At 54.8% G+C, this 27,878-nt stretch overlaps 2 protein-coding genes and 1 long non-coding RNA gene across 3 annotated transcripts in view; 1 reads left to right on the forward strand and 2 right to left on the reverse strand.

Moving 5' to 3' along the window:
* The window catches only part of ARHGAP23 (Rho GTPase activating protein 23), a 72,263-nt gene extending 65,523 nt beyond the window's left edge, over positions 1 to 6,740 (reverse strand). Inside the window, 1 exon segment of the mRNA XM_038547507.1 lies at positions 6,618 to 6,740. Within this exon segment, the coding sequence (XP_038403435.1) occupies positions 6,618 to 6,680 (63 nt within the window). The 5' untranslated portion in view covers positions 6,681 to 6,740.
* Positions 6,741 to 21,959: 15,219 nt separating this feature from the next.
* Positions 21,960 to 25,611, forward strand: LOC119873280. The gene is made up of 4 exons (XR_005364434.1): positions 21,960 to 22,073; positions 22,233 to 22,365; positions 24,936 to 25,132; positions 25,342 to 25,611. It is a non-coding gene; the product is annotated as an uncharacterized LOC119873280 (long non-coding RNA).
* The window catches only part of SOCS7 (suppressor of cytokine signaling 7), a 32,533-nt gene continuing 28,659 nt past the window's right edge, over positions 24,005 to 27,878 (reverse strand). Inside the window, exon 10 of the mRNA XM_038547508.1 lies at positions 24,005 to 27,878. This exon is cut by the window's right edge and continues 1,858 nt beyond it. The gene's annotated coding sequence lies outside the window, so the exon portion shown is untranslated.

Below are 27,878 nucleotides of genomic sequence, written 5' to 3' on the forward strand. Positions count from 1 at the left end.
GAACTTTTCAGCCGCCTGAACCCCTTTCCCACCTGGCCTGCATCCTCCATCTTCCTCTTATTTCCGCCTGTCCCTTCCCCTCTGCCTCTGCACATTGGCCTTGGCCTGTCTCTAGGCTTCCAGCTCCCTAGTGAATCAAATGTGTGTGTGTGTGGGGGGGGGGGTGCCTCCAATATCCCTCCAGTTAAAATGTTCAGAGATGTCCCCTCTCTACTTGGCTCCTCTCTCCCTCCCTCCCTTTCTCTTGGAGAACAATACAGTTTCCTCCACATTGAGAATGAAGGAAACTGTGGTGGAAGGTGGGGGTCTCCACTACAGCCTTTTGAGGGGTGCTCAGGAGCAGGAAAAGCTCCAATAGGCCAGACTGCCACTGTCCCTCCTACCAGGGGCTCTAAGTCCTGCGCCAGCACCAGATCCTCTCCAAGGAGTGTTCTCATGCTCTTTGAGGAAATTAAAAAGGAAGACACAGCTGTGGATTTAGAAGCCCAAGGATTAGACAGAAATCAATCTGGGGACTGATAGAAACCAGGCACATGGCCAAAGTGAACTCTCCCCTTCCCTATATTAACCTACACTTGGGGGCCAGGCCTCCTGGAGTGGTTGTCCTCCTAAATGGCTCCCACATGTCGTTGTCCCCCCGCCACCACCCCAGCCTGGCCACATTCCTCCAGCCCACACCCCTCCTGCCAGCCTGCCTTTGCAAAGAGGCTGGCAGTGGGTCTGTTTCAACATCTTCAACTTGCTTGTGGGTCTCAGACATCCCTAAGCCCCGCCCTGGGCTGTCTCTCCTCCCAGGGATTCAGGCTGAACTTTGAAAGGGTCACTTCAAAGAGGACCTGCCTGTGGAGGGCTCAGCCAGACCCAGGGACAGCTCCTCCTCGGCCAGATTCCCGGAGGCCGGAGACAAAGGCCCCACTGTTCCCCCGACCCCCAGACGCCCCCAAATGCACTGGGCATAAGAAGTCTTTCTTTCTGAGTTCCGCTCTCTACAGGCCACAGCTCTTTGCCACTGGGAGTAGCCCTTGCCCCTCCTTCAGGAGAGGCTGGGGTGTGGGGCACAGGGAGCCAGCAGTTCTCCCTCCACCACCACCATACCCGCTTGGGCAGCCAGGAGCTTCGGAGCTGACTTCAGGACTAGTGGCCTGGGTACCTCACTGCCCCTCAACCAGCACACCCTGCCCGGGCCTGCAATGGCCTCCCCATTCTCCCATCCTTCAGAACCACAGCCACCCTTCCAGGGTTCCTCCAGGCAGCCTCCTAGGCTCTTCAGAGGAGCCTCACAGCCCCCAAACCAGAGCAGCCAACCTCTCATGTTCTCAGGAGGCTGGGGCTCTGCCCCCTTTTCCTGGTGCCCTGCAACAGGAACCAGGTCTCACCTGCTGCCCTAACTTCCTCCCACACGGTGCTGATCCCAAAGCAGTGCCCTTAAAGCTTCTGTTTCAACTCTTCACTCAATGCCTGGATAGGAATCCAGTCCAACTTGTGGGTCCTCACCTCCACTGAGGGGAGTCGCATTACCTCCAGGGGTAGTTCATTTGCTCTGACCTTTCCTTATTGCACCAAAGGTATGTCATTCTCATTTCCATCCAACTATTGTCATCTGTTTAACAATAGTTGCTACTAATAGTTGAGACTACCAAGTGTCAGCCGCTTTACCTATATCATCTCATTTAATCCTCTCAATGATTTTGAGGGATTATTTCAGGGGTAAGAAAATTGAGGCTAAAAACAACCTGGTCACAAGGTCCAGATCATACAGCGAATAAAAGGGGTAGAGCTGAAATTGGAATCCCAGCAGGCTGAAGGCAAGGCCCGACCAACCTGCCTCTAACGTGCCAAGGGGCCAGGCCCGGCCCAGGCCTCCCTCCTGTCTGCCATGGTTGCCCGTATATTAGAAAGACATGTCCACACTAAGTCTCTCTTTTCTTAGCCAGCTCCTCCCACCCCCGGTCTTTGTTAACAAATGAAGTGTGGCCTGGCCACACCAATGACTGATATGATTTCACACTAGCAAATGGGGAGCAGAGGGGTAGTCAGAGGGAAAGAGGTCACCTGCCTGGGGGCATGGGTTTGAGGAGGTTGGAGGAGATGACTGGGCCTAAGGTTTAAGACTGGAGATAGCTGGAAATTCAACCACTTCCCATGGAGGAAAGGTGCATGGGTGGCTATGGCAAGCCCTGCCTCAAAAGAGACACTCTGTCTACCCTCCAACTTGAAAGGGGTAGAATCTTCCACCAAGGTGATGTATTGGGCTAAAGATCTCAGGGCCAGAAAGATGAAAAAGGAACAAGACTTTTTAATCCTGCCTGTAGTCTTTTCCCATGTGCCCATCGTTCAGCACCATCCCCTTAGAATCCTGGGGGAAGAAGGAGGGAGTGAGAGTAAGAGAGAAGCGAGAAGACTAGGGCCCCCAGCAGCCCCTGTTAAGCCTTAGAAGGTAGTCATGGCAGGGTGTGAGCTTCCTTTCCTCCCTAGGTTTAGATCAGGCACTCCTGGCACAGATAACAGGTGATGTACCACTAGGCTGCCTTCCCAAGATTCCAATTCCAGAGACTTCCAAAGGGTTAGATTACAGGATTCTGTGGTTTTTTCATGTTCTGTCCATCAGTCAGTCAATAAACATTCTCTGAGTATTGTCTGTGTGCCTGGCCCTTGAGACACCAAGACAAACACCACACCTTTGGGGCTGCTTGGAATGAGGTTGAGAGCACAGTCAACTCCTCAGCTCTGCCACTTACCACTAGCTGTGTGACCTTAGGAAGCCACAGAATCTCTTTGTATCAGTTTCTCCATCTGCTAAACGGGATAATGAGAAGGTACCTTCCTAGTGGTAAGCACTATGGAAGTAGTTTCTATTATTACTTTTCTTGCCCTTCAATAGCTCCAGGATGATGGGGGAGCCTGATGCGTAGTGTAGACCAGCTGTCAGGATGCCAGGGGTAGAGCTGGGCATGGGAGGCCAGGGGGAAGGGCTGAGAGGCCAGGGGAAGGGCTGCTCCCTGGCCTGTACTTCACAAACATTTATAGAGAGCCGCTCTGTGCCAGGCACTGTGCTGGTCACTGGGGACACGGAGATGAACGGGACACATTGTCCACTCATCCTTGCTCCTCCCCTCTCTCCCAAGGCCCAGTCCCAGAACCCTGCACTGAAGGGGGGGAGGGGGACAGTTGGGGGGGGGCATCATGGACAGAACCGAATGGAGAAAAGCAAGACCTGGGAGCCTGGAAATCAAGACACCTGGGTTCATGTCCACCAATCACAGGCTACCTGACCTTGGGCACTCTCTGGCCTCAGTTTCCCCACTTTAGCATGAAGGAGGTGGAAAAGATGACCCCTCTGGTCCTGATCCACTCTGACAGGTAACAACTCCACTCCCATAGAGCTTTAAACTCACCCCAAGTGCAGTCCCTAGGCCATCCCAGCCTGCTGTCCCACTGAGGCAGAGGGAAAGAGATGCCTGCCTGGTACTGACTGGCACTGCCCTACTAAAGAGTTGGCACAATTTCACATGAAATAGGGGGGCGTGGATCTAAAGGCGGGTTGTTTGAAGGGGGTGGGGGTGCTGGGGAAAGGCAGAGCCAGCTCCCACAGGCCCTATTCATGGCTGTCTCTGGGGAGGGAGAGAGAGCAGGATCATTAAAACCAGGCTTTGTCCAAATCCCTGACCAAGCCAATATCTCACCTTTGAACCCCCGCAGCCAACAGAGCAGGGCTGATGCCCCTTTGGAAGGAAAACACCATGAACTGAGCCACAGCCCAAGGGCTGTGGGCTCGCCTGGGGTGGGGTGGGGGGGTTGCAGGAATAAATGAGCTGATTCCACACCCACCAACATGGGTGGACACCTGAGGCTTCACCACCCTGAGGCCTCCAGTCCTCTGTTCTGTCCCAGCCTGACGACAAGCATCCAAGCTCCAATCCAGCAGGAGGTGATCCTTGTTCTTGAGCCATGGCCAAGATGGACCCAGATTCAGGGTGGGAGTGACAGTGGGAAAAGGGAGGGTTCAAGAAACAGGACGGCAGGGTAGAGAGCATGGGGTGTGCAGCCAGATTGCCAGGTCCCTTCCCTAGCTCTGCCACTTGTTAGTGATGTGACTCTGGCCAAGTGACTAGCTCTTTATGCCTCAGTGTCCTCAACTGTAAAATGGGAATAGTAACTATACCCCCATCACAGTGGTATTGTGAGGATTAAATGAAGTAGTTTTTATAAATCTTGGCCCAGAGTAATTGCTAGCTACATCTTAACTATCGGCTGTATTATTAAAGCAATTCCCCCCTCCTTAAAAACACGTTTTTTTTTTTTTTTCCGGGCACTAATGTATACACTTATTTGAATATATTTGCATCCCCTATGAATCTCTCCAGATTCCTACACTTGGAATCTAACATCACAGAGATCTACCTAACCCACTATACTAGAGGAAACTTCCTTGTAGGATGTTCTAGGCCAGACTGGGATACTGCAGTTAGCAAACCTCTCCCTACAAGTTCCCCTGAAGAGCTAACTGCAGCCCCTCATACTGTAACTTAGTCCATTCTACTTCTTTGTAGTATCTTTTACCCTTATATACCAGGTAGTCCTTCTAAGTATCCCTGCAATGAAGGATGAAGTGACACATCCCCCTGCCCACCCCTGCCCTGCTCTATTCTGCAACCAGCACCATCCCTCATGCCCATTCCCATCTCTGGCAAAACTGCTGCACCCCTAGAAGACCAGATGGGCTTCATGCAGCCCTTCCCCATGGGTTCAAGGCAAGCCTGGTGAGGGCACAGAGAGGTCCCCATCGAGGCAGCCCAGCACGAGGCCTACTCCCTGGGTCCAGTCCTTCTCCTCTTGGGCTGGGATCCTCTAAATCCTGCCCCACGCCCCATGGCACCCCAAAGCCACCTTCCTAACAGCAGCCTCCTCCCCAAAACTTCACCTTATGCCAGGATCTCATCAGAGTACCCAGGTTCTAGCTCTAGCACTATCACTGTGTAGTGTCATAGGGTTTTGAGGTCCTGGAATCCAGCATTGAAGGTAAAAGGGATTTACTGCTCTCATTATTCCCAAGGGGAAGGCAAGGCCTCAGATGCTGGAACAGGAGTTCCCAGCCTCCTAGGGGTGAACTCAACCACCTTGTGAGCAAATGGAAGAGGCTGGGGCTGGGGGCCTTTGGGTTGTGTTTGGAGGCGAAATGACTGGTTATGTAATGGAGATTCAAATCGCATGCCAATGAGCACATCTCAGTGAGAACAGCCACTTTTGGGAATAAGGCTGTTGCCCTGGCAGAGGGGGAAAACCACATGGAATCAAACCCCATCCACCCCCAGCTGGGCCTGGGGTGGGGGTGGACATAGTAGGGGGGTTGGAGATGAAGTATGTGTTGGTGTGTGGAGGGGGGTGAATCCAAGGGACTCAGGCTTAATGACCTCCACCCCCACCCCCTGTCCATCCTGAATTTCAAGTTTGTAATTAGGAAACAAACACTTTGGCTGAAAGGTGCAGGGAGAGTCTGTAAAGAGAGATACAGATTGATAGAGAACTGAGTATACATCCAGCTCCTGAGACACAGACCAGTCTCAGAAAGAGTGCAGAGCACCAGACCCCAGCTCCAGAATGGGATGGGGGTGTGGGGGGTGGCAGGCAGGGAGAAGGGAGGTGGCTGAGGAAGAGCATCACTAAGTCCTCCAGCCTTGTCAGAAGAGGAAGAGGCCTAGACCTTGACCCCAACCTGGACCCAGAGGGAACTTCTTTTCCAACCTGGGAAATGACTGGCCTGACCGTGTCCAATCCTTCAACTTGGGAAGGAGGGTGGTGTAGTGTTGGGGTACTCCAGCACCAGGCAACCAGGCCCTGAGGTAGGGGCTGGCTCCAAAGGGCCCCAGAGGCCCTTACCGGCCCCTCCCCAGCTTCAGCAGCTGGTAGATGAAAGAACCCAAGCAAAGCAGCCCAGCGCTGAGTAATGCCCCTGGCACCCCGTGCCCAGACCCACCCACAGCCAGCCCGAGGGGGCGGCGGGGAGCACAGCGGAGCCTTCGGGACCCAGGGTCCCCAGGGCCCGTTTCTCTTCCTCCAGGAGCCCGTAGGGCGGCAGACCGGCTCCCTGAAGCTCGGCCTGCGGTCCGGCCCGGCAGGGGGCGAGTGTGGCGCGGGGAGGGGGGTGTCCGGCCGCAGTGGCCAAGGACATCCCGCTCCGGGAACCCCCTCCCCCACTCCCTCTCCCTCCAGCTGTGCCGGGGCCTCGCCAACGGAAAACGAAAACTCGGGCAGAGGAAACGGCGGCAGATGCCCCGCCTGAAAAACCCGGACAAAAGGCGCGGGCCTCTCGCCCCCGCTGCCCGGCCACGGGGGGCCTGGCACCGCCGCCCTGGTGCGTGCCCTCTGCCCTGGCAGCCCCGTGCGCGTCCCGGGCCCCTGCCTGCCTTCCTCCTTCCCGCCGCCCTGCCCAGGGCACCTCTCGCTGCGGCCCCCTCCCCGGCCCGCCACCAGCCCAAGTTCCCTGCGGCCGTGCCCGCGGTGCCCGCTCCGTGCGCCCCAGGCTGTGCCCGCCGAGCGGGGGCGCCACGACCCCGGCCCTGCCGCCAGCTCCCCGGCAGCTCCTGGATCCGCCCCCTCCCCTGGCCCAGCGCCCTCACCTGAGGGGGCCGGGGCTCCGGGCGGGGCGGGATCCCGACCAGGCAGAAGGCGACTCCATTCATCGGGCGGCAGCGGCGGCTCTGCGGCCAGGGCACTGCTGGGGGCGCGGGCAGGGACCCGGGAGGGGCGGGGCCGGAGGGGGCGGGGCCGAGCGCCGAGGGCCCCCCCCACCGGGCCAGCCCCTTCGCTCCTCCCCGTGCGCTCCCGATGGGGCGCACCCGCCGCCTCTCCCCAGGGCAGCTGACTGGTAACCGGGGCTCAGGCAGGGGTTTGCGCTGGCAGCGGAGCTGGAGGGCAGTTCAGCCTGGGGAACAGAGGTGGTCTCAGGGAGACAACTTGGGCTGGCCTCCCGGGACCCGGCCCAGATAGATGGCGATCCTGGCCGGCCGAGGAAAGAGGCCAAGGGCACCGAACCCAGAACTAGCACAGGGAGAGAGAGGGTAAGAGGGAGGAAGGGAGAGGGAAGCGGAGAGAAACACAGCCAGGAACAAAGACTGAGACACGGAAAGCATGAAAGAGGCAGAGACAAGATCCAGACAGGGTAGAGAGCAGCAGAGAAAGTCAGAGAGAGATAAAGAGACCCAGGATTGAAGAGAGGGAAAGGCAGCAAGAGGCTTAGGGAGCCTTCCATCCAGACACTCATGGAGACAAGGACAGACATGGGACAGTGATGCCCATGGGGGTGGGGGTGGGAGGGAGCTTTCAGGAGCTCCAGGCCCCTCTATCTAGGGCCTCCCTCCCAGGCAAAGTCTCAGCCCAGGACCTCAAGGAGGCAGAGGCAGAGAGGCTGGAAGAAAGAGGCTGGCAGGTGCCAAAGCCCTTCAAACCCCCAGCCAGCAGCCTGGGGCTCAGGCCTCTGGACCAGCCCAAAGATCTGCTCGGTGCTGGACAGCAGTGAGAACAGAGAAGGCCCCAGGCCTCCCAGTCACAAGCTCCCCACAGCCTTCCTTTAGGGGTTCATTTCAAGCTGGGACCAAAGAGCCACTGGAGTCCTGAGCCAGTTCCTCATTCCCTTCCCCCCAAGCAGGACATCTCCTGAGGATCCAGGAAGAGATAGTCCCTCCGTTCTTTGTTTCTGCTGAGAAAGTTCTTTCTGCCATCTAACTGACATCCCTCTCACTCTCTACAGCCTACGCTTACCTCTTTCCCATGCCTTCTTGCAGTTTTGTTTTGTTTTTTTTTTTAAGATTTTATTTTATTCATGAGACACACACACAGAGAGGCAGAGACACAGGCAGAGGGAGAAGCAGGCCCCATGCAAGGAAGCCCAATGTGGAACTCCATCCCAGAATCTGGGATCATGCCCTGAGCCAAAGGCAGGCGCTCAACCATTGAGCCACTTAGGTGTCCCCCACTGAGCCACCTAGGTGTCCCGCCTTCTTGCAGTTTTAAAGGGCTCCTGTATTCCTTCACCCAGATTATGAAGAGAAGAAGGCAGAGGCAACAGATAAGTAGGAATAGGATTTGGATAAGGCAGGCAACGAAAGTGGAAGGCAGACTCTACCAATTGGAATCACTCACCCCCTCTGGGGCAAGAAGACCTCATAAAACCTGCTTACTGCACCACCATCACCAGCCCCAAGTTCCCCCAGGACAAGGGACTTGGGTCCTGGAGCAGAGAGAGAGGCCCAGACACCAACTATGCTGTTCCTAACTCCTGTGAACCTGAGGAAGGACATAGTGACTTGTTTTTAAATCTTATGTTTTATTTGATTTAAGTGCCCCAGAAGTCCATGGAAAGGGATGCTTTTAGAATGATGGAAGGGCACTCCTTGATTCCTCTTCCTTCTCCACCTCTCTTCATCAAGATCGCATGTCCACTTCTGAGAAGTCCTTCTGCTATCTAACTGTAACCAATCATCCTGCCTATATTGTCTCACTGGGTTCTCAACAAGGTTCCTGTTTCTACCTCCCTCTGCCCTGTAGCTCCAGTGGTCCAAGGCTTGCTGCCACCCTGGTGCGGGGGTCCTCTCCTTGCAGAACAAATGGGCTGTCTATGTAAGGGGGAAGCAGTGGCACCTGGGATCCAGACTGAATGTGGCTGTGGGGGAGGGGGAGAGGGTGGTGGCCGCTGGGGTGCCCCTGGCTCACTTTTTCCAGAGCCTGATGCCCTCAGACACTGCGGGAGGCAGTGAGAGGAAATGAGCTCACACCGGCCAGCAGATGAATTCCTCCCTCCACAATGCACTGCGCTAACCTCCCCCACCCTCTCCCACTTCCCAGAAAGTGCGCTCTTCCCCCACCCTGCTGCCCTTCCCACCTCTTCCTGCACCTTGACCTGCACCCCATCCTGTCCTGGCCCTCCCCCATCCATCTTCTCCAGCCCCTCTTCCTCCCATCCTTTTCCTCAGGATCCTTGGGTCTCACTCCCTGGTTCCACCACCCACCCTGAAATCCACTATATTCCTGGCACACTCTTTCCCTGGGGGTTCTGGAAGTAGACCCCAACATGGGTGGAGGGGGTCCCTCACTGAGAACCCTCCTTATACTGCCCCTCTTTCTAAGCTTCTCCCCCAGCCCAGTACCTTCCTCTGTTCACAAATGCTTATTGAGAATCCTAATATAGGGCAGCCCGGGTGGCTCAGTGGTTTAGCACCCCCTTCAGCCCAGGGCCTGATCCTGGAGACCTGGGATTGTGTCCCATGTCAGGCTCTTGCATGGAGTCCCCAGGCTCCTGCATGGAGTCTGCTTCTCCCTCTGCCTATGTCTCTGTCTCTCTCCCTGTGTCTCTCATGAATAAATAAATAAAATCTTAAAAAAAAAAAAAAAAGGAGAGGAGAGAGAATCCTAATATATAAAAGGGATGAGGGAGTGGAGGTTGCCCCTGGGGATATGGAGATAAGACCTAGCTAGCTCTTTTCCTTGAGGGGTCTTAGTCTTACCCGTCCTGACCCTAGAGTGAGATCTCTGAAAGGGAGCAATGGAAGTCCAGAGAAGCAGAGGAAGGCTTCCAGAATGAGGTGGCCTTGAGCTTTTTGAGCTTTTTAGGGCTTCGTGGGTGAGGTGGGGGTGAGGTGGGGGTGGGATGGGGGGAGAAGCACTCTAGTAAAAAGGACTATCATAGGGAGGCAGGAGAAAGCAGACTCTAGTGGTGTGGCTGGAGCCAAGCAGAGGGTAAGGAGGGTACATATGTGGGCAGGAAGCATGGAGAGATGAGGAAGGAAATGTGGGCGGGGATATGCCGATGGAGTGACTGGCCTGACGAACTTAGATTCTAGCCTGGGGGGGGGATTTAAGCGGAGACGTGGCACAGTAAGGGAGGAGATGAGGACTGTGGGCAGGAGTGGGGGAAGACACTGCACATGGGCAGGGCCAAGAAACATCAGAGGCCCCCCAGACTTGGTGACCAACTGGTGTTGCAGGAAGGAGATGGAAAAATCTGGAGTGCTTTCAGGGAGAAGGGCATGCCAGACCCTGTAAATCCTTTGTATGTATATATGTATTCTCCCAATTCAGCCTTACAAAGGAGCTTCAAAATAGATATAATCCTTATTTTATGGATAAGGAAACTGTGGCCCAGAGAGCTTTGAGTATCTTACCCAAGTCCACCCGGGATTTGAATCCAGGCATTTGGGCTCCAGAGTCCACACACGTAACCCATAGGCTGTATTGCCAGTTGGGAGTAGCAATTAACAGCTTAAACTGTGGGTCTGTCTCTCGGAAGAGAGGCCTGAACTGGAGACATGGCTTTGGAAGTCATCAGTAGATCCAGGAGTGTGGTTCAGACTCTCCAAGGGCAATACAGACACGGGACTGAATATGAGACAGGAGCTGAGGAGCACCCATCTTTGAGGGCAGGTGGGAAAGGAAGAGGCCATGAAGAGGACAGAGAGGACTGTGAGAAAGCAGGTGGCCAGAGGAAGTGGTGCTCTATTGGGCAGAGAGGATACTTTCAGGGAATTGGAGGCAGAGGCCAGATTATACAGTGAGGAAGAGCAAGGGGGTGAAGATGGGGTAAGGGGCCTGTTAAAAAAAGTTAGCAGCACAGGTGAGTTATGGGGGAGACATGGGGCAGGAGAGCCACGGGAAGGGGTGATGAGTGGAGCTAAGGAAGAAGCAGCAGAATCTAGGGCTCCAGAGGAAGAACCTGTGTTCCCCAACTCCAGGTAGGACGAGGAGTGTGAGGGAGGTCAGGGAAAAGTCCTCAGATCAGAGCCATCCAAGGCCAGGATCAGGCCTGGCCCAAGAGCCAGCTAGTTTTATGGTGTCATCAAGGAGCACTGAACCCAAGAATCCAAAGGCCTGGGTTTGGGTTCCTATCCTGCTCACCTGGTTGCTGGATGTCTTTGAGGAAAAAGACATTCTCTGAACCTGTTTCACCCTCTGCAAGATGAGAACAATAAGGCCTTCTCTTCCTGCCTTATTGGGGGCTCACACTTGATAATGGATTCAAAGCACCTGGGGAGCTGAAAGGGAGAAACAGTAGGTGGAAGGTGGGTTATAGGACCGGTGGCCATGACCCTGGACAACAGCTTGGGCTCTTCCACCAGAGGGAAAAGAGCACCCTCTGGTGGAGAACAGTGGAAGGGCAGGACTAGAGGGGATCGCTAAGAGGCCTGTTCGTGTTTCTCTGGCTTTTAGACCCCAGCTTGTCTCTGCTTGTCCCTTGAAAGCAACCCATCCTTACTTAAATTTTCATCTCTAAACCAAGTGTGGGCCTGGTTTATTCAAGTCAAAAGAGATTTATTAAGTGTTGATTACATGCAAACTGGCAGGTGCTGTGATGGGGGCTGTTGATGTGCCTGCCCTCTTGGGGTTCAGATTCCAGGGAAAGCAACAAACAGCAAAGGATGGCCTGGATGGTGCTGTCATGTAGTGCAAGCAGAGTACCAAGGAACACAGGACAGGTCTCCCATAATGAGGGCAGAAGGCAGGGGCCCTGGGAAGCAGTGCATGGCCTAGACCTTGATGGCTCTCAAGTGGCAGAGGAGGGAGGTCTGAAATGGAGAGCTGGGGAGGGCATGGGGCCCAAGTTCTGGCAGAAACCCCAGGCATCCCACAAAGTGGACCTTGTTGGGCGTCTTTGATGTTGTGTGTGTGTGGGGGGGGCAAGGGTCCACTCAAGAAGATACCAGTCCCCACCCTCCTCCCTGCTGCCAGGTCGCTCAGGAATCTTACAGGAGAGGAATCCCATCTGAACTCCCCTCTGGGAGGGAGGCTACAGACCCCTAGCCTGCCTGGAGCCACAGGGCATTGGTAACCTGCCAGACAGCTGGGAACCCAGCCCAGCAACCTCTGGACAGCTGGCCTGGGGGTGGGAGCAAGAAGCTGCAGCTTCTCCAGACTGGCAGCCGGGCAAACAAACCACGCCCAGTAAAACCCTGGTGTCAGGGTAGGGGATGAGTGTAAGATATTCAGTCCTACCATCCTCCACTGGTAGCCCCTCAGGGGAACCATTTCTGTTATGACTCGGGAAGAGGAAGAGGCCTGGAGCTGGGGTCTCACCCTGCAGGCTCCCAACTGTGGGACACTGGGTGATTGAGCACCTGGTGGCCTGGACTGTGTGTATAAGACTAGCAGATGACTTCTGAGGACCATGACATCACCTAACACATCACAAAGATGTGTTAATGTGTTGAGTACCTACTGTGTGCCAAGCTTTTTACAAACATTGTTTCATTTATTCCCCATGACAACACTATAAGGTCAGTATTATTGGCCCCACTGTATAAACGAGGAAACAAGCTCAGAAACGTTAAGTAACTTGGTGAAGTCTGATGCCACACTGTTGCCCCATGAAGCAGGTCTTCCAGAAACTGGCCTGGAGTCTTGCTTTTGCCACAGGCCCGCAGAGTGTGCCTAGCTGTACCAAACCCCTGTGCATTCTGCACACAGGAGCTCCCTTGCCCCCTCTCCTCCCTGTCTGCATTTTGCCCTTCTGGGGGGAGGTGGGCAAGGGGACAGGAGGAAAAGAGAGAGGAGGGGAGAGGAGGGAAACATGGAGGGAAGGAAGAGAAAGAGAGAGGGGCGGGGTAAAGGAGGAGGGGAAGGGGAGCTCCCACCTCCCCCTGGAAGCTCTGGAAATCCCCAGCAGCTGCTCCCTCTCCTCTGTCTGGCTCTGAGCCAGCCCTGGGAGGGAGAGGAGAGTTAGATGGGGAGAAACGAGGGGCAGGGCACCGACCTCAGGGGGCAAGCCCCTCTGTCCTGGCACCCACCCCACCTGGCAATTCCAGCCCCTGTGAGAGATTCCAGGCATGCTCCCCTTTAAGAAACCCTACATGCCAAAATCCACACATACCACACAGACACATTGGGGCGGTTCTTGCACTATAAAAGGATTCTTTGCTTTACAAGAGGGCTCAGCACATGGGAAACTTAAAATAGGAGCTTCCCCTGGTGTGGTGAAAGAAGCTCTGATTTCAGAAGCACCCCATACACACCATGCTTCTGGCACATCCAGAAAGCCAGTGACACCCACAGGGCCAGCAGGGCTGAGGCTGCCTTAAGACATTAACATCATCCTGGGCACATCCCTGGTTGTGCTGAACATCAGTTTCCCATCTGGGGGTGGGGGGGGTGAGGGGGGCGTGTCTCTCAGTCCAGCAGACAGGCTGACTGCTGCTTGGCAGAGGTGTCACCTAGAAAGGTGGCAGAGGACACCTAGAAAGGACCTGGAAAGCCACCACACAGCACAGCTGTCAGGGATCTCACAGCAGCCCAGAGAAAGGACAGATATCCAAGACGTCCCTGTGTCCCTTTGATGGGGGCAGCCAGGAGCCCAATGCCCTACTCTCTTCCAACTCTCTCCTCCCCTCCACAAAGCCAGGGCACAAGGGAGCCAGGCTCTCTCTTCTGGGAAAGAGAACACAGCTGACCCCTAGAAGAGGTTCAGAAGGCTGATGGGGGGTAGCTTTTAGGAGCAATTCAGGCCTAACTAGCTGCACTCTCAATGAGATGCCTTTACGATCCTGTAGGCAGAAAATAATGATGGTCCCTAGCCCTCCTCCTCCTTTTTTTAAAAATTGAGGTGAAATTCATATAGCATAAAATTAACTATCTTAATGTAAACAATTCAGTGGCATTTAGTACTGACCCCCAATCCCCACTTGTTTGCACTCAGAGGGGAGCTAAGGGTAGAGTCAGTAATGACAGCAACAGCAGATAATGACGAATGAAGTCCCCTTCCCCCTGCCAGGCCTGGTGCTGCCACTGGCCATTTAAATTAACAACCAAGATGCCAAACAGGCCTGGAGACTAGACCAGCCCACAGCTCTGCTCCAAACATCACACCCAGGCCAGGGAAGATGCCCAGAGCACTTCATGCCTCCCCAGAACTTAGGATCTCCACCCACCACCCCCAACTCCCAACTCCTCAACCCTCCACCCCTCCTCTCCACCCTCCTCATCACAATCGGAGACAAACTAAGAACCCCTCTGCCAGAGGTTCCTGGGGCCTGCCTCAGTCTGGACGGGAGGGGGTCTCACAGCCCAGGGCTCCAGGCCACTGCTTTAGGCAGAGCAGCCCCAAAGAGCCCTGGAGTGTGGATAAGCCCAGCGCTTTAAAGGCACGCCCAGGAACAGAAAATCCCACCACTCCAGACCCCACCCCAAGACCTCCCACCAAGTCAGGATGGTGAAGGGAGTAAGACAATCTCTAGAGAAGCCCCCTGACTCCTGCCCAGGCTGCTGCTCCTCTTAGAGCAGGATAGAGGCCCCCCTCACTCACTTAAGGGGACCAGCCCCCCTTGTCTACCTGCTGAGCTCCCTGGAGGGAGTGAGGAGCTCCAACCTGAGGGGGCCTTCCCCCCTGCCCCCTTCTGATGGAGCCTATGTAAAGGAAAGACAGCCTCCAGGGCCCAGCTGGGGCCGCAGGTCTGCATTTGGGGGGCATAAGGAGAAGCTGCCCAGCCCACCCCATCTTTTCACTGCCATGAAATGGTGGCAGCAGCTGCTACAGCTGCTATAACTGGGGGAGGAGGGGAGCCTGGCGGGGAGAAGCCCCTCCGTGTGTAGGTGGGGGAGGGAGACGGTTGTGTCGGTTGTGTCGGGAGGTCTCACTAGGGGATCGGCGGTAGTTGGCACGGGAGAGCTACCCCGCCTCCTGTCACTCCCTCATTCCGCAGGGCCAGGAGCCCCCTCAGGCCTAGGATCCCCGCAGGGCCGAGACCTTACGAGTGGGGAGGGGGCTTCTCCGCGCGGGCGCTCTCCCGGGCGGGGAGGGCGGCAGCTGCGCGGCCTGTGTGCGCGCCTCCCCGTGTCAGCGTGTGCGCGCGTGTGTGCGTGTGTGCAGCCCTCAGCTCCGTGACACACCGGCCCACCCGCCCCCAGAGCTCCCGCGGGGCTCGGCGCCCCCACCCCCGCGGCGCGCCCCCCTGTCCCCCGCGGTCGCCCCCGCCCTGCGCTCCCGGGCCCGCCCCCGCGCCCCGCGCCCGCCGACCTGCTCCATGCTGCTGCCGGCTACGCAGTCCTCGCCGCGCCGGCCCCGGGGGGCGCCGGGGGCGGCGGCCCCTCCATGCGCCCTGTCGGTGCGGCGACCCGGCGGCGACCGCCCAGCGCGAGGAGCGCCGCTTGTCAGCCGCCTGGCCCCCCGCCCCGCCCCGCCCCGCCCCGCCCCGCCGCGCAGGCCCCGCCCCCCCTGCCCTCCCACCCGCGGGTGGAGGCGCCGCGCTCACACACGCGCGCGCACACCGGGCACACTCGCACGTAATGCACACCCGCTGCCGCCCAGGGGCTCATCCCTGCCAGCACTCCTTGGACACCCTCCGAGGGAAGACTTAGGAGTTAGAAGGGCCCCGCCCCCTCATTTCACGGGGGCGGGGGAGGGGGCACAGAAAGGTTTGCCCCAGGTCACGCAGCAGCTTGGTGACAGAGATGCCCCCCCCCCACGCCCAGACCACTGTCTCCCAGGCCGATGCCCCTCCTCAGGGGTGACCTGAGAGCAGGTCAGAGACACCCACTGAGGCTGGGACACAGGGAGACACAGCACTGGCCCCCACCCTGTGAGCAGGGGTCTGGATCCTGTGACCTTGTGAGGACAGGGGATGGTGGGGTGCCACTCCCTGTTGCCAGGATCCAGCCTCTATTCAAATGTGTTCTGAGGTCCTTGATGGAGATTCCTGTCGCCTACCGTTTGCTTATGCCCTAGGCATATGCCAAGCAGGGGGAGGGGCCCAACTGTTTACCCACTGCCGGATTAGGGTCACCTGATGCCCCAGATGCCAGCCAGGTACCTGACTTGTGGCAGTGGGACCACCTACTCCGGTAAAGACCAAAGAGGTGGCAAAGAGACTGCCTCCCCCATCGGAGGTGGCTCCTGAAGGCCACCTGCCCCTCTGTCCTGCCCCTCACAGGGCAGCGCCAAACTGAGGGCGATATCACATGAGTAGGCATGTGAGAGGCAGGCATGCTGCCCAGGAGTGTGGAGTCCAGAGTGGACAGGGGTGGGAACCAACCTGCCCTGAGGCGGGTAGCAGGGTGGGAGTGTTGGTGTGCCGGGGCTGGCTGTCTAAACCCCCTGGGCCAGTGCCCAGGCTGGTATGAAGAAGGTTCAGGGTTTCACCACTTCTCACTGCATCCTGGCCTCTTTGTTGGGCACCAGAGGGTGAGGGGGCAGAGGGCGGGAAGCTGAGATGGGGCCAGTTAAGATCCTCAGTTGGCCCAGACAAAGGGGGCTTTATAGGCTGGGTGTGGGGGACATGCTGGGAGGAGGGAGGCAGGAATGCAGGCCGGGGAGGCCCTGAGCTCATGGGCAGCCCGGCTTGGGGCCGAGGTTGGACTCCCCCAGTCCTCACACCCTGTGGCCCTATGGAGCATTTGCTGCTTGGCTCCTGGGACTGCAGCCAGCAGTCCTGGCAGCCCCTCTTCCTGGGCCACCCATCCTCTCAGGGGGTCTGGTGGCCACTCCCCACGCACTCCCGGTCTTCCCCGCCCAGCTGGCTGCAGCCTCTCTTGGCTTCCCTGCCATGCCTCCCAGTGGTTCCGTGGCCCCTGTCTGCTACCCAAGTTGAGTGAGTGCCCTGCTGGCTGCCTAGGGAGGGGAGGGACAGATTTGGGTGGGGTCACAGGGCAGGGCCATGGGGTCAAAGGAACTCTTTGTCTCTTCAGAGTCTGTGGGGGTCTGAAGAGAAAGAGACCAGAGACTGAGAAGAGTGCTAGCCAGCAAGCATGTCCCCCAGACCCTGACCCAGCCTCTCCCAGGTCGTGGTGGAGCTGGCCCTGGGCTGTGAAGGCAGGCTCCATTCCTCGCATTTGTTTCCCTCTGATTTTCCTTCAGGGATGAAGCAGCCACTGGGAAGTGACAACAAAAAGGAGGAGGTGGCTGTAGTGGCAGCAGCCACCCACGACGAGCTTCTGGAACAGCTGCTGCTTGGCTAGACCTAAAGTCTGGGGTTGGGCTTTGCAAGGTTGAGAACTGTCTGTCCCCAAAGATGCTGATCTGGCTCTAACAAATAGACTCCTACTAGCCAAAGTCACAATGGCTAGATTGATAAACCCTGAAGCTATTTTATCAACACACCCCTGAGAGTCCCTGTGAAGGACTGCAAGATCCATGTGTGCAGCCCCGAAGTCCTCTTCCCTGGCAGCCTGGATCCTCGACAAGCTCCAGCTCTTTATTTCCTATTGCTCCACTCGACATAGGCCAGAATCTTGAGCCACAGCATTACCTCAGAGGGGCAGTGGTAGGGGGGGTGGAGACAGGGCCCAGCCCAGGTCATTTGACATATACCTTATTGACTCTCCTTCATACGAGGACAGTAGTCTTGTCTCTTAATTATCTTGGGCAAAAACCTCTCTTCAGGGAGGAAAAGAAGTCCCAGTCTGGTCAGCACCGATATTTCCAGCCATCTTTGAGAAGCTTGGAGCCCCGCTGGAGGGAGACAGACCAAGGTTTAAGTCCCACGTCTGCCATTCAGTAGCCGTGTGGTATACTCACCTTTGAGCTCTAGCTTCCTCATCCATAAGCCAGGAGTGGTAATACTACCCCTCGGAGGGTTGATGAAAGATTGGGATGTGAGTATAACATTCTTGGTGCACTGACAGACACATAAACCATCAATAAAAGTTAAGTACTTTCTACAAAGAGCTGAGTTAATTCATTTTATGTTCATTATTTATTAGGTTTAGTTTATCAGGTGACAGTTTCTAACCCTGGTCCCAAATTCTGGGAGACCATACCCTGGCTACAACCAGGTGTTTCTTTTGAGGGTGGCATCTGCCTCCCATTGGATGGGGAGCAGAAATAATGAGGGCAGTTTCCAGCCTGGTGCTTATTTCTGCATCCCCCCCCCCCCCCCCCCCCCCCCCCCCGCCCCAGCTTCCAATTCACCTCAGAGCCTCAGGGGCTCCCCAGGGAGCAGGGAGAGGGTGGAAAAGGATCTGAGGATCTGAGAGCCGGGTAGGGCAGAGAACTCCCGACTGACTCCCGGGGTGGGGGTGCCATGAGCCTGGGAAGGGAGGAAGGAGGACGGTTACCCAGGAGGGAGTGGAAGATGAGCGGGAAGGGGGGGCATGGACCGCGGGGGGGGGGCCCACTCCTCCACCTGCTGCTCTGTGAACAAAGCCAAGAATGATGCAATTCTGGCCTGGTTGCAGCTGAGGCTCTCAGCAGGCCCTGAGAGGGAAAAGTGGGCGTCAAGGGTGGGGAGGACAGATGCAGGGAGCCTGTGAAAGCCTGGCCCTGGAGCCCCAGCCTCCTCCTAGAGCCCCTCACCCAAGGGGCTCAGGCCCCTCACCACACAGGCACAGCTGCCTTTGAAGCAGGAGCCAGACATGATGCAAGTAGGACATCATTCCAGGCAGCCTCCTCCGAGGGGCTGGCACCTCCCACAGGGGAGGGAGATGACGAGCCCCAGAGGCGGAGCTGGCTCCCAGGCCCCCCCAGCCGGCCCTTCACGTGAGGGCTGGGGGGTGCTGGGCCGCAGCTCTCTGTCCCCTTCCTTTCATCTGGGAGACAAAGGCGAAATTCTCCGGAGAAGGTGGGATGGGAAAGCTCGGGAGAACCCTGACCCAGGCTCTGCACACAGTGGCACATATTTATAGACTTCAACAAAACCCAAGGCAGACACAGAGATGGGTCCAGGAGGCCCGGCGTTCCCCTGGGGCAGTCATCCAGCCAGGGGGGCAGCGTGGGGCCGGCGGGTGGTCTCTGCCAGCTCCAGGGCTCCCTGCCCCCTGCTCCCCCTTCTGCCTGGGAGTCAAGAGAACAAAGCCTTCAACCTCTCCCTCCACTTGGAGGGAGTCTGGTTCCACTCGCCAGCACGGTGTGGAGGATGTGTCTCTGGGCAGAGTGTCGCGGGGCTGGGCATCGAGTGGGGACAGCAGAAGAGGACTGGAGACGCTGCAGAATTTTAAATCCAGCCTCGCCCACTGCTGCCCAGCCAGACCGGAGGGGACAGCTGGGTGGCATAGCCCGAAGGAGCCGCTAGGTGGCAGGAAAAGCTCACCAACTCTCCTGGTTCCACCTGTTCCCACCACCCGCTGCCCCTGCCTCCCCCCTCCCAGTCCATCCTCCCACAACCTCCCCCACCGCCCCCTCCAGCCCACCCCTCACTGCAGCCGCTGGTGACAGCCCTGAAGTCTTCATTTTTCCTTCTGCTTTAGAGAAGGCAAAAAGCTCCCAGTTCTTCTCTTTGAAATGCCACTAATAATGATAATAATTAGTGCCTGTGGCTATTGACTGAGTGCTGAAGAAGTACCAGGCATTTTACATGCATTATCTCATTTACTCACTCAGGAGGTAAGTAAAAATACTCTCTTTCTTTTCAAGGGGAGACAGACCAAGAGAGCCTAAGTAGACTATCCAAGATCACACGACTAGCTAGTCGTGGACCCTACGTTCAGACCAGGTCTACAAATACTGGGCAGGGCCCCTCGGAGAGTGGCAACGAGTGGGTGTAGGCATGCTGAGGAGACAAAGGAGCCTCAGGATGCCCTTGAGACCTTTCATCCACCATTCTTACCAAGCCCTGCCCCCCATACTTGACCCCTCGAGATTCTAGGAGGGTGTCTTAGTCTCAGGGTGAATGTGAAGTGTAAAGGTTTGCCTGGGGCGCCTGGGTGGCTCAGTCCCTTAAGCAACCTACTCTTGGTTTTAGTTCAGGGTCATGAAACTGAGCCCCACATTGAGCTCCGTGCTTAGCTTGGAGTCAGCTTGGGACTCTCTCGCTCTCTCCCCTTCAGCCCCTCCTTTCTGCTTGCTCACTCTCTCTCTCCCCCTCTAAAATAAATAAATATATCGTTTTCTTTTTAAAGGTTGCCTGAGTGATTTAGGCTCACAAACCCTTGCTCTGGCTGAGAACCGCTGCACGCTACCCTGATGCCTCTTCTATAGACTCCACAAGACATCCTGGCTTCTCCCCTTGCCCACGTTCCCCAGTTCAGGACCAAAGGTGATTCCAGCCCAGGGGACCTCCCCCTGGTACCACCTCTACTTCTCCTCCTCCTCCTCCTCCTCCTCCTCCTCCTCCTCCTCCTTTTTTTAAAAAGGTTTTATTTATTTATTCATGAGAGACACACACACAGAGAGGCAGAAACATAGGCAGAGGGAGAAGCAGGCTCCTTGCCAGGAGTCTGATGTGGAACTCGATCCCAAGATCCCAGGATCACGACCTGAGAGGAAGGCAGATGCTCACCCACTGAGCCCCCCCAGGCGCCCTCCACCTCCACTTCCAGCCTGGCTCTTTGACCCATCCCTTGTTTTCAGCAAACATTCAGGGTATGTCTGTTGGTGTGCTGGCATAGCCCTGGGTTGTGGAGGTGGAGGACAGAGCAGAAGATGAACAAGACACAGAACCCACTGTCCACAAGCCATGAGTTCATATCTAAAGCTGGGCCTATACTTATTTCTTCCTATGGTGTCCATTCAGAGAAACAGCCCCCTATCCAGAAGACAAGGATATGTTTGCCTATTGCCCTTTTCTTCGCTGGCACCAGGGCATGCAGAAGGGTGGCAGCTGCAGGGAAGGGGCTCCAGGAGATGACACCCAACATCCAGAGAAACTTCTTGAAGTTTTCTTTAAAAAAAAAAATATTTTATTGGGCAGCCAGGGTGGCTCAGTGGTTTAGTGCCGCCTTCGGCCCAGGTCGTGGTCCTGGAGACCTTGGGCTCAAGTCCCACATCGGGCTCCCTGCATGGAGCCTGCTTCTCCCTCTGCCTCTCTCTCTCTCTCTCTCTCTCTCTCTCTCTGTATCTCTCATGAATAAATAAATGAAATTTTAAAAATATTTTATTTTTGACACAGAGTGAGCGAGTATGAGTGACAGGGGGTGGTAGGGGCTGAGGGAGGAGAAGCAGACTCCCTGCTGAGCAGGGAGCCAGATGTGGGGCTCAATCCCAGGACCCTGGTATCACAACTGGAGCCAAAGACCAGACACTTACTCTACTGAACCACCCAGGTGCCCCTCTTGAAGTTTTCTTTAACTCTACCTATCTTCCACACCAGCTGACTGCTGCCAGACTGTCCAGTCCCATTTCAAACCTTCCAAACTTCTCCCAAGCTCAGCTGTGACCTGCCCACACATACCTCCCAGTATAAAGCTAGCTAGCCTCTCCTATTCTCCACCTATCTCATCACCCCCTGGATTTACAGAATAAAGGCCCAGAAATAAAACCAAGTTTTCAGAAGTGGGCAGGGAAAGCCAGGCCATGATACTACATGGGATTAGACCAGAGGCCCAGGATGTGAAGGGCACCTGAGCTGAGCTCTTTAAATGTAAACTTTCAGGGCACCTGGGGACTCTGCCTTAGGCTCAGGTCATGATCTCAGGGCCCTGGGATCAAGTCCCACATTCACCTCCCTGCTCAGCAGAGAGCCTGCCTCTCCTTCTCCCTCTGCTGCTCCCCTTGCTTTTGCTCTCTTGCTCTGTCAGATAAATAAAATCTTCTTTAAAAAAAATAAATGCAGACTTTCTGTTGGGGGAGAATTTGGCAGGGGGCAGTGGGTGGTTCAGTACAACCTCTGGCCCCTGAACAAAGCCCGCTGACCTTTGTGGGGAGCATCTTCCACCAAAGGGCAGCTCTGGGGCTCTGACACCAGGAGGAAGCAGTCCACACCCCACCTTTGGGAGATCTGGAGTTACAGTCATGTCACATAGTTCACACTCTTACTTCAACCACCAAAACAACTCCCATCCCTTGAGAAAATTCTGAAGATGACTGATATTTAGTAGTTAAGAGCTCCTACCACCATACAATCAAGTCGTTGTGTGTGTAAAAGGGGAACTCCAGGTTCAAGGCTAGCTGACTGGGAAAGGGGCTGATGTCACCTTTCCTCAACCACCACCTTGGCACAGGTACTGACCGTGCCAGCCCTGGGGGCAGGGAGAGCGCTGAGCGGGACACAGGCTCCGTCCCTCCCAGACCAGAGGTCACAATGGGCATGACAGGCAAGTAGGCAGACGTGTGGACAAGTAACAGAAGGAGCATTTGTTTGGCCACAAGCAGCCGGTGGAAAATTCCAGTGCTGACCCCAGAGTGAACCCTTGAGGGACAAGTTTCCAGATGAAAAGAGTGACAGGTAAGGGTCCTCCAGCGTGAGGGAGGGTGGAGTGGCAAGAGAAGGGATGCCATCATCTGGGGACACAGCATGTATCATGACCGGAGTGCAGCCTGTGTGGCAAGGGAAGGAGAAACAGCCTTGGACGGCAAGTGGAGGAGTTAAAATTTTCTTCTCCAGGATGAGTCATCCATGATTTTCGACTAGGACAGTGACCAGAGCATGTTTTTTCTTCCGAAGAACTTTTTAGAAGGACTGGAGAGGGGATCCAGAAAGCAGAAAGAGTAGCTGGGAAGTTGCTGGAATTGTCCAGGTGAGGAGAGGAATGTCTAAATTAGGACATGGCAACAGAGGCCAGATGCATGATGAAGTCGCATCTTAAATCAGTGCATGGTTGGAAATCTTGGGACTCCGCTGAGAGGTCAGCCTAACTCCACTAATGCCTCTTCAGAGCCGGAGTCGATGCCTGTGCCTTTGGCTGAGCGCCGGAGGAATCAGAGGATTCTGATTCTCCAGAATCCACACCACACAAGCAGGCACTTGAGTCCTTATATACGAGATGCTCACACTACGAGAGGCTGGAGGGAACCAAGACAGACGGAAAAATCCGTTTTCTCAGCTCGCCCTCATCCTCATCCTTGGGAACACACATGCTAGAAGGATGGGAAGGGTGGGGGGGTCGCTCTCTTGCACCAGCACCACCTGCTGCAAGCTTGCAATGAAATTCTGGTCAGGCAGGTGCACAGCCAGGCACCACTAAATGGCCAAGGAACACAGGGGGTGACAGCTGTGGTGTCAGGTGTAGGGGGTGAAGATGATGGCAGGTGCCCGTTTTATTTATTTGGGGCTGTTACCAAAAGATTGCCTCTCCTATGGGCTTTATCACTCAAGTCAGAGGCTCCAGCACCTACCTTTCCTAACAAACCTGACAAGTCATCACGAACAACAACGCTGGTCTGAAATGGCGAAACCCTGCACCTCTACTTCGAAGAAATGCACACCAACGCTCTTGCCTGCTGGTGTGAGCAGAGTCCTTTCCAATGACAACTGCGTGCAAATGGCGGCCATTAGGGCATCTGAATTGCTCGCTCTGAGTTAAGCATCTTCCCTTGTAGTGCTGTTTGCCTTCATTGCTTGGCACACCTTTCTTTATCAAAACGGAGAAAGCTTCAGTTAGGAGTTCTCGCTGTCATAGAAGGGCTATCGGAATTGATACACCATCTCATCCTCACTCAGACCAGTGGCTGGAGGATGAGCTGACTGGGGCAGGTGGGGATTCTCAGACTCCTTGGCCCCGGGAGGCACTTCTTACCAGTCCTGTCCTGTGAAAACGCAACTCCCCCCAACTGGGTTTTAGCTCACGCAGCATGCTTCCTGCTCTGAGGATGCAGGGGATTTGTAGGAAATTCCCCCCAATGTGCCAACATGGCACCATGGCCCCTGAAGTGGGGGACTTGGAGAGGGATTAGGTGGCAAAGTGAAGAGGGGAGGTTCCAGTGGCTCGGAGTACACACGGTTGCCAATTGGAGAACTATTCTGTTCCCTTTCTCTCCAGAGGCACTGGGCTGGCAAGGCAGGAGGGGATGCAGGTTAAACTTATGGAAACCTCATCTGCCATCCTAGGGAAACACGGGGACTGACCGCTGGCTGGGGTGACATGTATACTTTCCCTAGCCACAGTCCCACACCACTGCTCACCAACCAAAAGGTCACACACTGGAATTCTCCTGAACCTGCTGGGGAAGGAGAAAGCAGCTTTGAGCAATGGCCTTGGCCTGGGGAACTTCCAACATCTCTAATTCTGACAAGACCAGTTTTGGATGTGTCCAGCTCGGTGGACAGCATGGAGGTGGCCCAGTCACCAGGGGTGGGTCATGTGATTTTATAGGGCTGGTGGTGGTGCGAGGAGTCACAGGAGATGGAAGGATTGACAAACACCAAATCACATGAAGTAATTTCTAAACATTTTTATTTCAAATCTCTTTTCACCCTTCCCCAAAAAGACATGGGTCAGTACAGCAATCATAAAAAGGAGATACAAACACAAGAGTCAAATGTCTCCCGCACTGACACTTACAAAAAACTGGGAGTTGTACATGGGGTTTCCAAACAGGACCTGCAGCAGCTACTAACGTCCCTTTATAAGAGTCGAACATGCCTATTAATACAGTATATACAAACACCCCGTTCTGGAACTAATCTACAGGGACATCCCAACACCCACCCGTCTATCCCCAGAAAAATACCAAAACACACCCAAAGTGCATTTGTTTTGTTTATATCAAAACATCTTTCCCTTTCCCCACCCACCCACAGACCCTCCCACCCCATTTAACATTGGCCTGCAAGTCTATTTTAACCATTTAGTAATTTTTTATAGTTTATGAAAATAAATTATACAGCAACTATTTTAATAAATTAAGCACAAAAAGGGGAAGGTGAGGAGGAAAACTAAACCGGAAGACAAAAGCCAGGCCACGCTTTGGCTTGGAGGAGGGCAGGGTGGCAAACAAGGACAGAAGTGGTTGCAGGGGGTGTGGCTCCCCTTCTGGTGAAGAACTGGCAACCACTCTGAGCCCAGAATGACACCCCTCTTCATTGAGTTTCTTAAAAACAACCAAAAAATGTACAGCAGTGGCTGTGCCACAGGCAGCACCAGTTTGGGCATTCCAATGGCCGGCCTGCCCACAGAGCGGTGCCTGGATAATGCTTGTCCCTTGGAAAAGGTTCTGGGCCTAACAGTGGGAGGCAGGTCCCTGTTCAAGGGAGCACCAGGGATGGAGCAGCCAGCCTGCCCGCCCCATCTGAGCTGGGCGGAGCAGTGTGTGATTTCCTGGGTTCTGATCAAGAGTGTCCTAAGTTTTCTTCACACTCTCTCTCCAGGAGCAAAGATTGCAGTCCAGCTGCAACCAGACACTCATGCCTTCCCCCCTGGGCTGGCTGCTTTTGACCTGCCCAGTCATGCCTCTGGGCACTTCGGAAGGAGGGAAGGAGGGAGTAGTCCCAGGTACCCTCTAACGGAGATGAGATGAGCACGAAGGCAAGTCACAGACTCCACATGCAGGACCCGCTTCCCAGAGGTAGATGGGAGTGGGAGGGGACGGGGAAGGGGTGCAGAGGACAGGATGGGAAACAGGAGGACAGTGGGCCGGCACCTACCAGGAAGGTCGAGAAGCGATGAAAAGGACAAAGACAGTATGGAATCTGGATGTAGAGAAAGGTCTTTCCCTGGCAGATTAGAGAATCAATATTTTAAATACAATTCTTTACTCTGTTTTTCTACCTGTAGCACCTGAGTCCCCAGTGCTTTCATCGCTATGGTCCAAACCCCACCTCACTCCTCCCAAGGCTTTGCTCTCCCATCTTCTCAAGGCCTCCTGTCCTTTTGTGCTGAGCATGAAGGCTCCAAGGTCAAAACAGGATAAGTCATGGGGACTGGCAGACTCGACTTTGCCTTCTTGAGCTTTGAAGCCCACTAACCCTATAGCTATCATGGGTGGAGGGAGCCACGCTTCGCTTTTTTTTTTTTCTTTTTTTTTCTTTTTTTTTTTTTTTAATAAAAAAGATTTTACTCCCCAGGAGCAAATAAATCATTTTGAACTACTGATAAACACTGCTGCAGTGAAAAGAAAGATGGCTACATGTATGCAATAGCACAAATTCAGTGTAAGAACAGCTGTGTTGACAATTAGAGATAAAAATCACTTATCCACCCCCCGCCCCCCCACAAACCAAACCAAGAGGATTCCCATAGGGAAAATGTCTAACTCAAAAGCTCCTCCCTTAGGGACAGGGGGCATGTCATTCTCTTAAAAGGGGAAAACAAATGGTAGGTCTCCCCACAGTGGAGATGCTTTCAACACTCCAACTGGTGGCAAGACTTCTGCAAATGTAGACATGCATGGACACCCAGACACACCCAGGCACGCGCGCGCGCACACACACACACATAAACACACTTTCAGACTTCCCACTATATCCCAGTGCCTAGTCCTCCATTTTCAGGGCTCAAAGCCAAGGGCGAGGCAGCAGGGCGGGGAACAGTCTAACCCAAGGGAAAAGTCTCTACTAACTCCATTTCCTGCTGGGACCCAAGGGCTTTAAGAAGCCTTGCTCTTCTGGGGGCCTAGGGTGAGGGCTGAAAAGATAGGTGCCCCAGGGCACCCAGCTCTATTTCTAGGCTCTCACGCCCAGATGTGCAAGCACTCAGCACATTTCCTGCTCCCCAGTTCTTCCTGGATGTGCCCTGTAGGGGTGCTTGCAGCCTCCTCTGCATCATTCCCAGCCTCAATGAGGGCCAACACCATCACCAGGTGAAAGGAAGGAAAGGAGGAGTAGAAACCGTGATGATGAGCTCCCCTCTCAGAAGCCTTCGTGCTACGGGGTGCAGCTCCCCTTCACTAGATCTAGGCACAGGCTAGCCACCTGGCCCAGGCCATCACCAATGGTCCCGAACTCCCAGTTACTGCCCACTTACCTAGTCCTCCTAGCAAAGCCCCACCCTCCTTACTCTGTGCTCCTGCCAAAGCACCCAAATTTCAAGTAACAGCAGATTGTAGCAGTAGTTGTCACTTGGCTCACAGTGGCTCACACTTGTCCTGAGGAAGGTTACAGTAGATAAATCACTAACAAGTAAGGGTCACAGAGGCAAGGACCCATTAACAACTTTGAAATCAGTGATGGGTCCCTGGAGGTGAGAACCTTTTCTAGTTTGTGACTTTAAAATACAACAACCAAAAAAGGAATAATGAGTTCCCTCTGTGGACTGCATTTCAATTAGCCCAACACAGAACTGGCAAAGGAGGAGTGGGCCCAGCCTGGAGAGATGAAGGGGATATGCTGTTCTCTCTCTGCTCTCTGCCCCACTCCCGCCTCTTCCTCCCCCTCATCTCCTGATGGAGCCTGTCTTCTTGTGAAACTCTGTCCTGCATCCCACTCTACTGAGGAAGAACTAGGCTACAGCCTGGGCCATGACTAGCATACAGACGAATCATGGACATGGGGACACATTACCCTTTCCCAGGAGGAGAAAGAAGGATGCTGGTGAGGTTGGGGCATGCCTCCTCAGCTGGTTTGGTTCTGGATCTGACTGTAGAATTCTCCAGTGGAAAGCCTTGGTACCACTAGGGGTACAAGGGCTCTGCCTCCCTCCCCCAGACTGTGCTGAGGGCAGTGAGGTCCCTGCCCATGGGCGGGAACCAGCTGACTTCTGGCTTTGGGTTCCACTTCACCATCACAAGCCCTCAGCACTCAGACTTGCTTGATGACTAGAAAGTTTCCGTCATGAAGAGTAACTGACACTGCTGCTCTAACCTGGTGCTGTGTCCTGTTCAACACATCCCTCAGATTTCTGCTTCCATGCTTCTGTTCATGTGTTTCTCATCTCACTGTCCTACCTTTGCCTAGGACCCAAAGCCTCACAGCCACAGAGCTCTCCCAGACCATCTGATCTACTCTGATCTTACCCATCTCAATTTCTTTAAAGAGAGCCCTTGATTTTTTGTACTGCACAGAGTCATTCTCCCATTGCTTCATGTGTAGCAGTCACCTAAAAGCTCCCTTAAGCCGGACATCATGTCTTTCCCCTCTTGTGTTTTCCATTGTATCTAGCCCAGAATCAGGCAAACACATTAAAACACAGTTGAAAAGAATTTCAAAATTATGGGTGGCAAAAAAAAAAAAAAAAAAAAAAGCCCCCAAACCCAAATAACTGCACACGAGCCACTCAAGGATCCCTATGGATTGCAGACTATAGGCTCTAGAGCTGGGTGGCACTTTCTGCACGATGGCAAGTTAATCTGCACTCTCAAGAGGCAAGACTCACAG

Source organism: Canis lupus, chromosome 9, assembly GCF_011100685.1.
Source record: "Canis lupus familiaris isolate Mischka breed German Shepherd chromosome 9, alternate assembly UU_Cfam_GSD_1.0, whole genome shotgun sequence".
In the NCBI taxonomy this organism is placed as follows: Eukaryota; Metazoa; Chordata; class Mammalia; order Carnivora; family Canidae; genus Canis; species Canis lupus.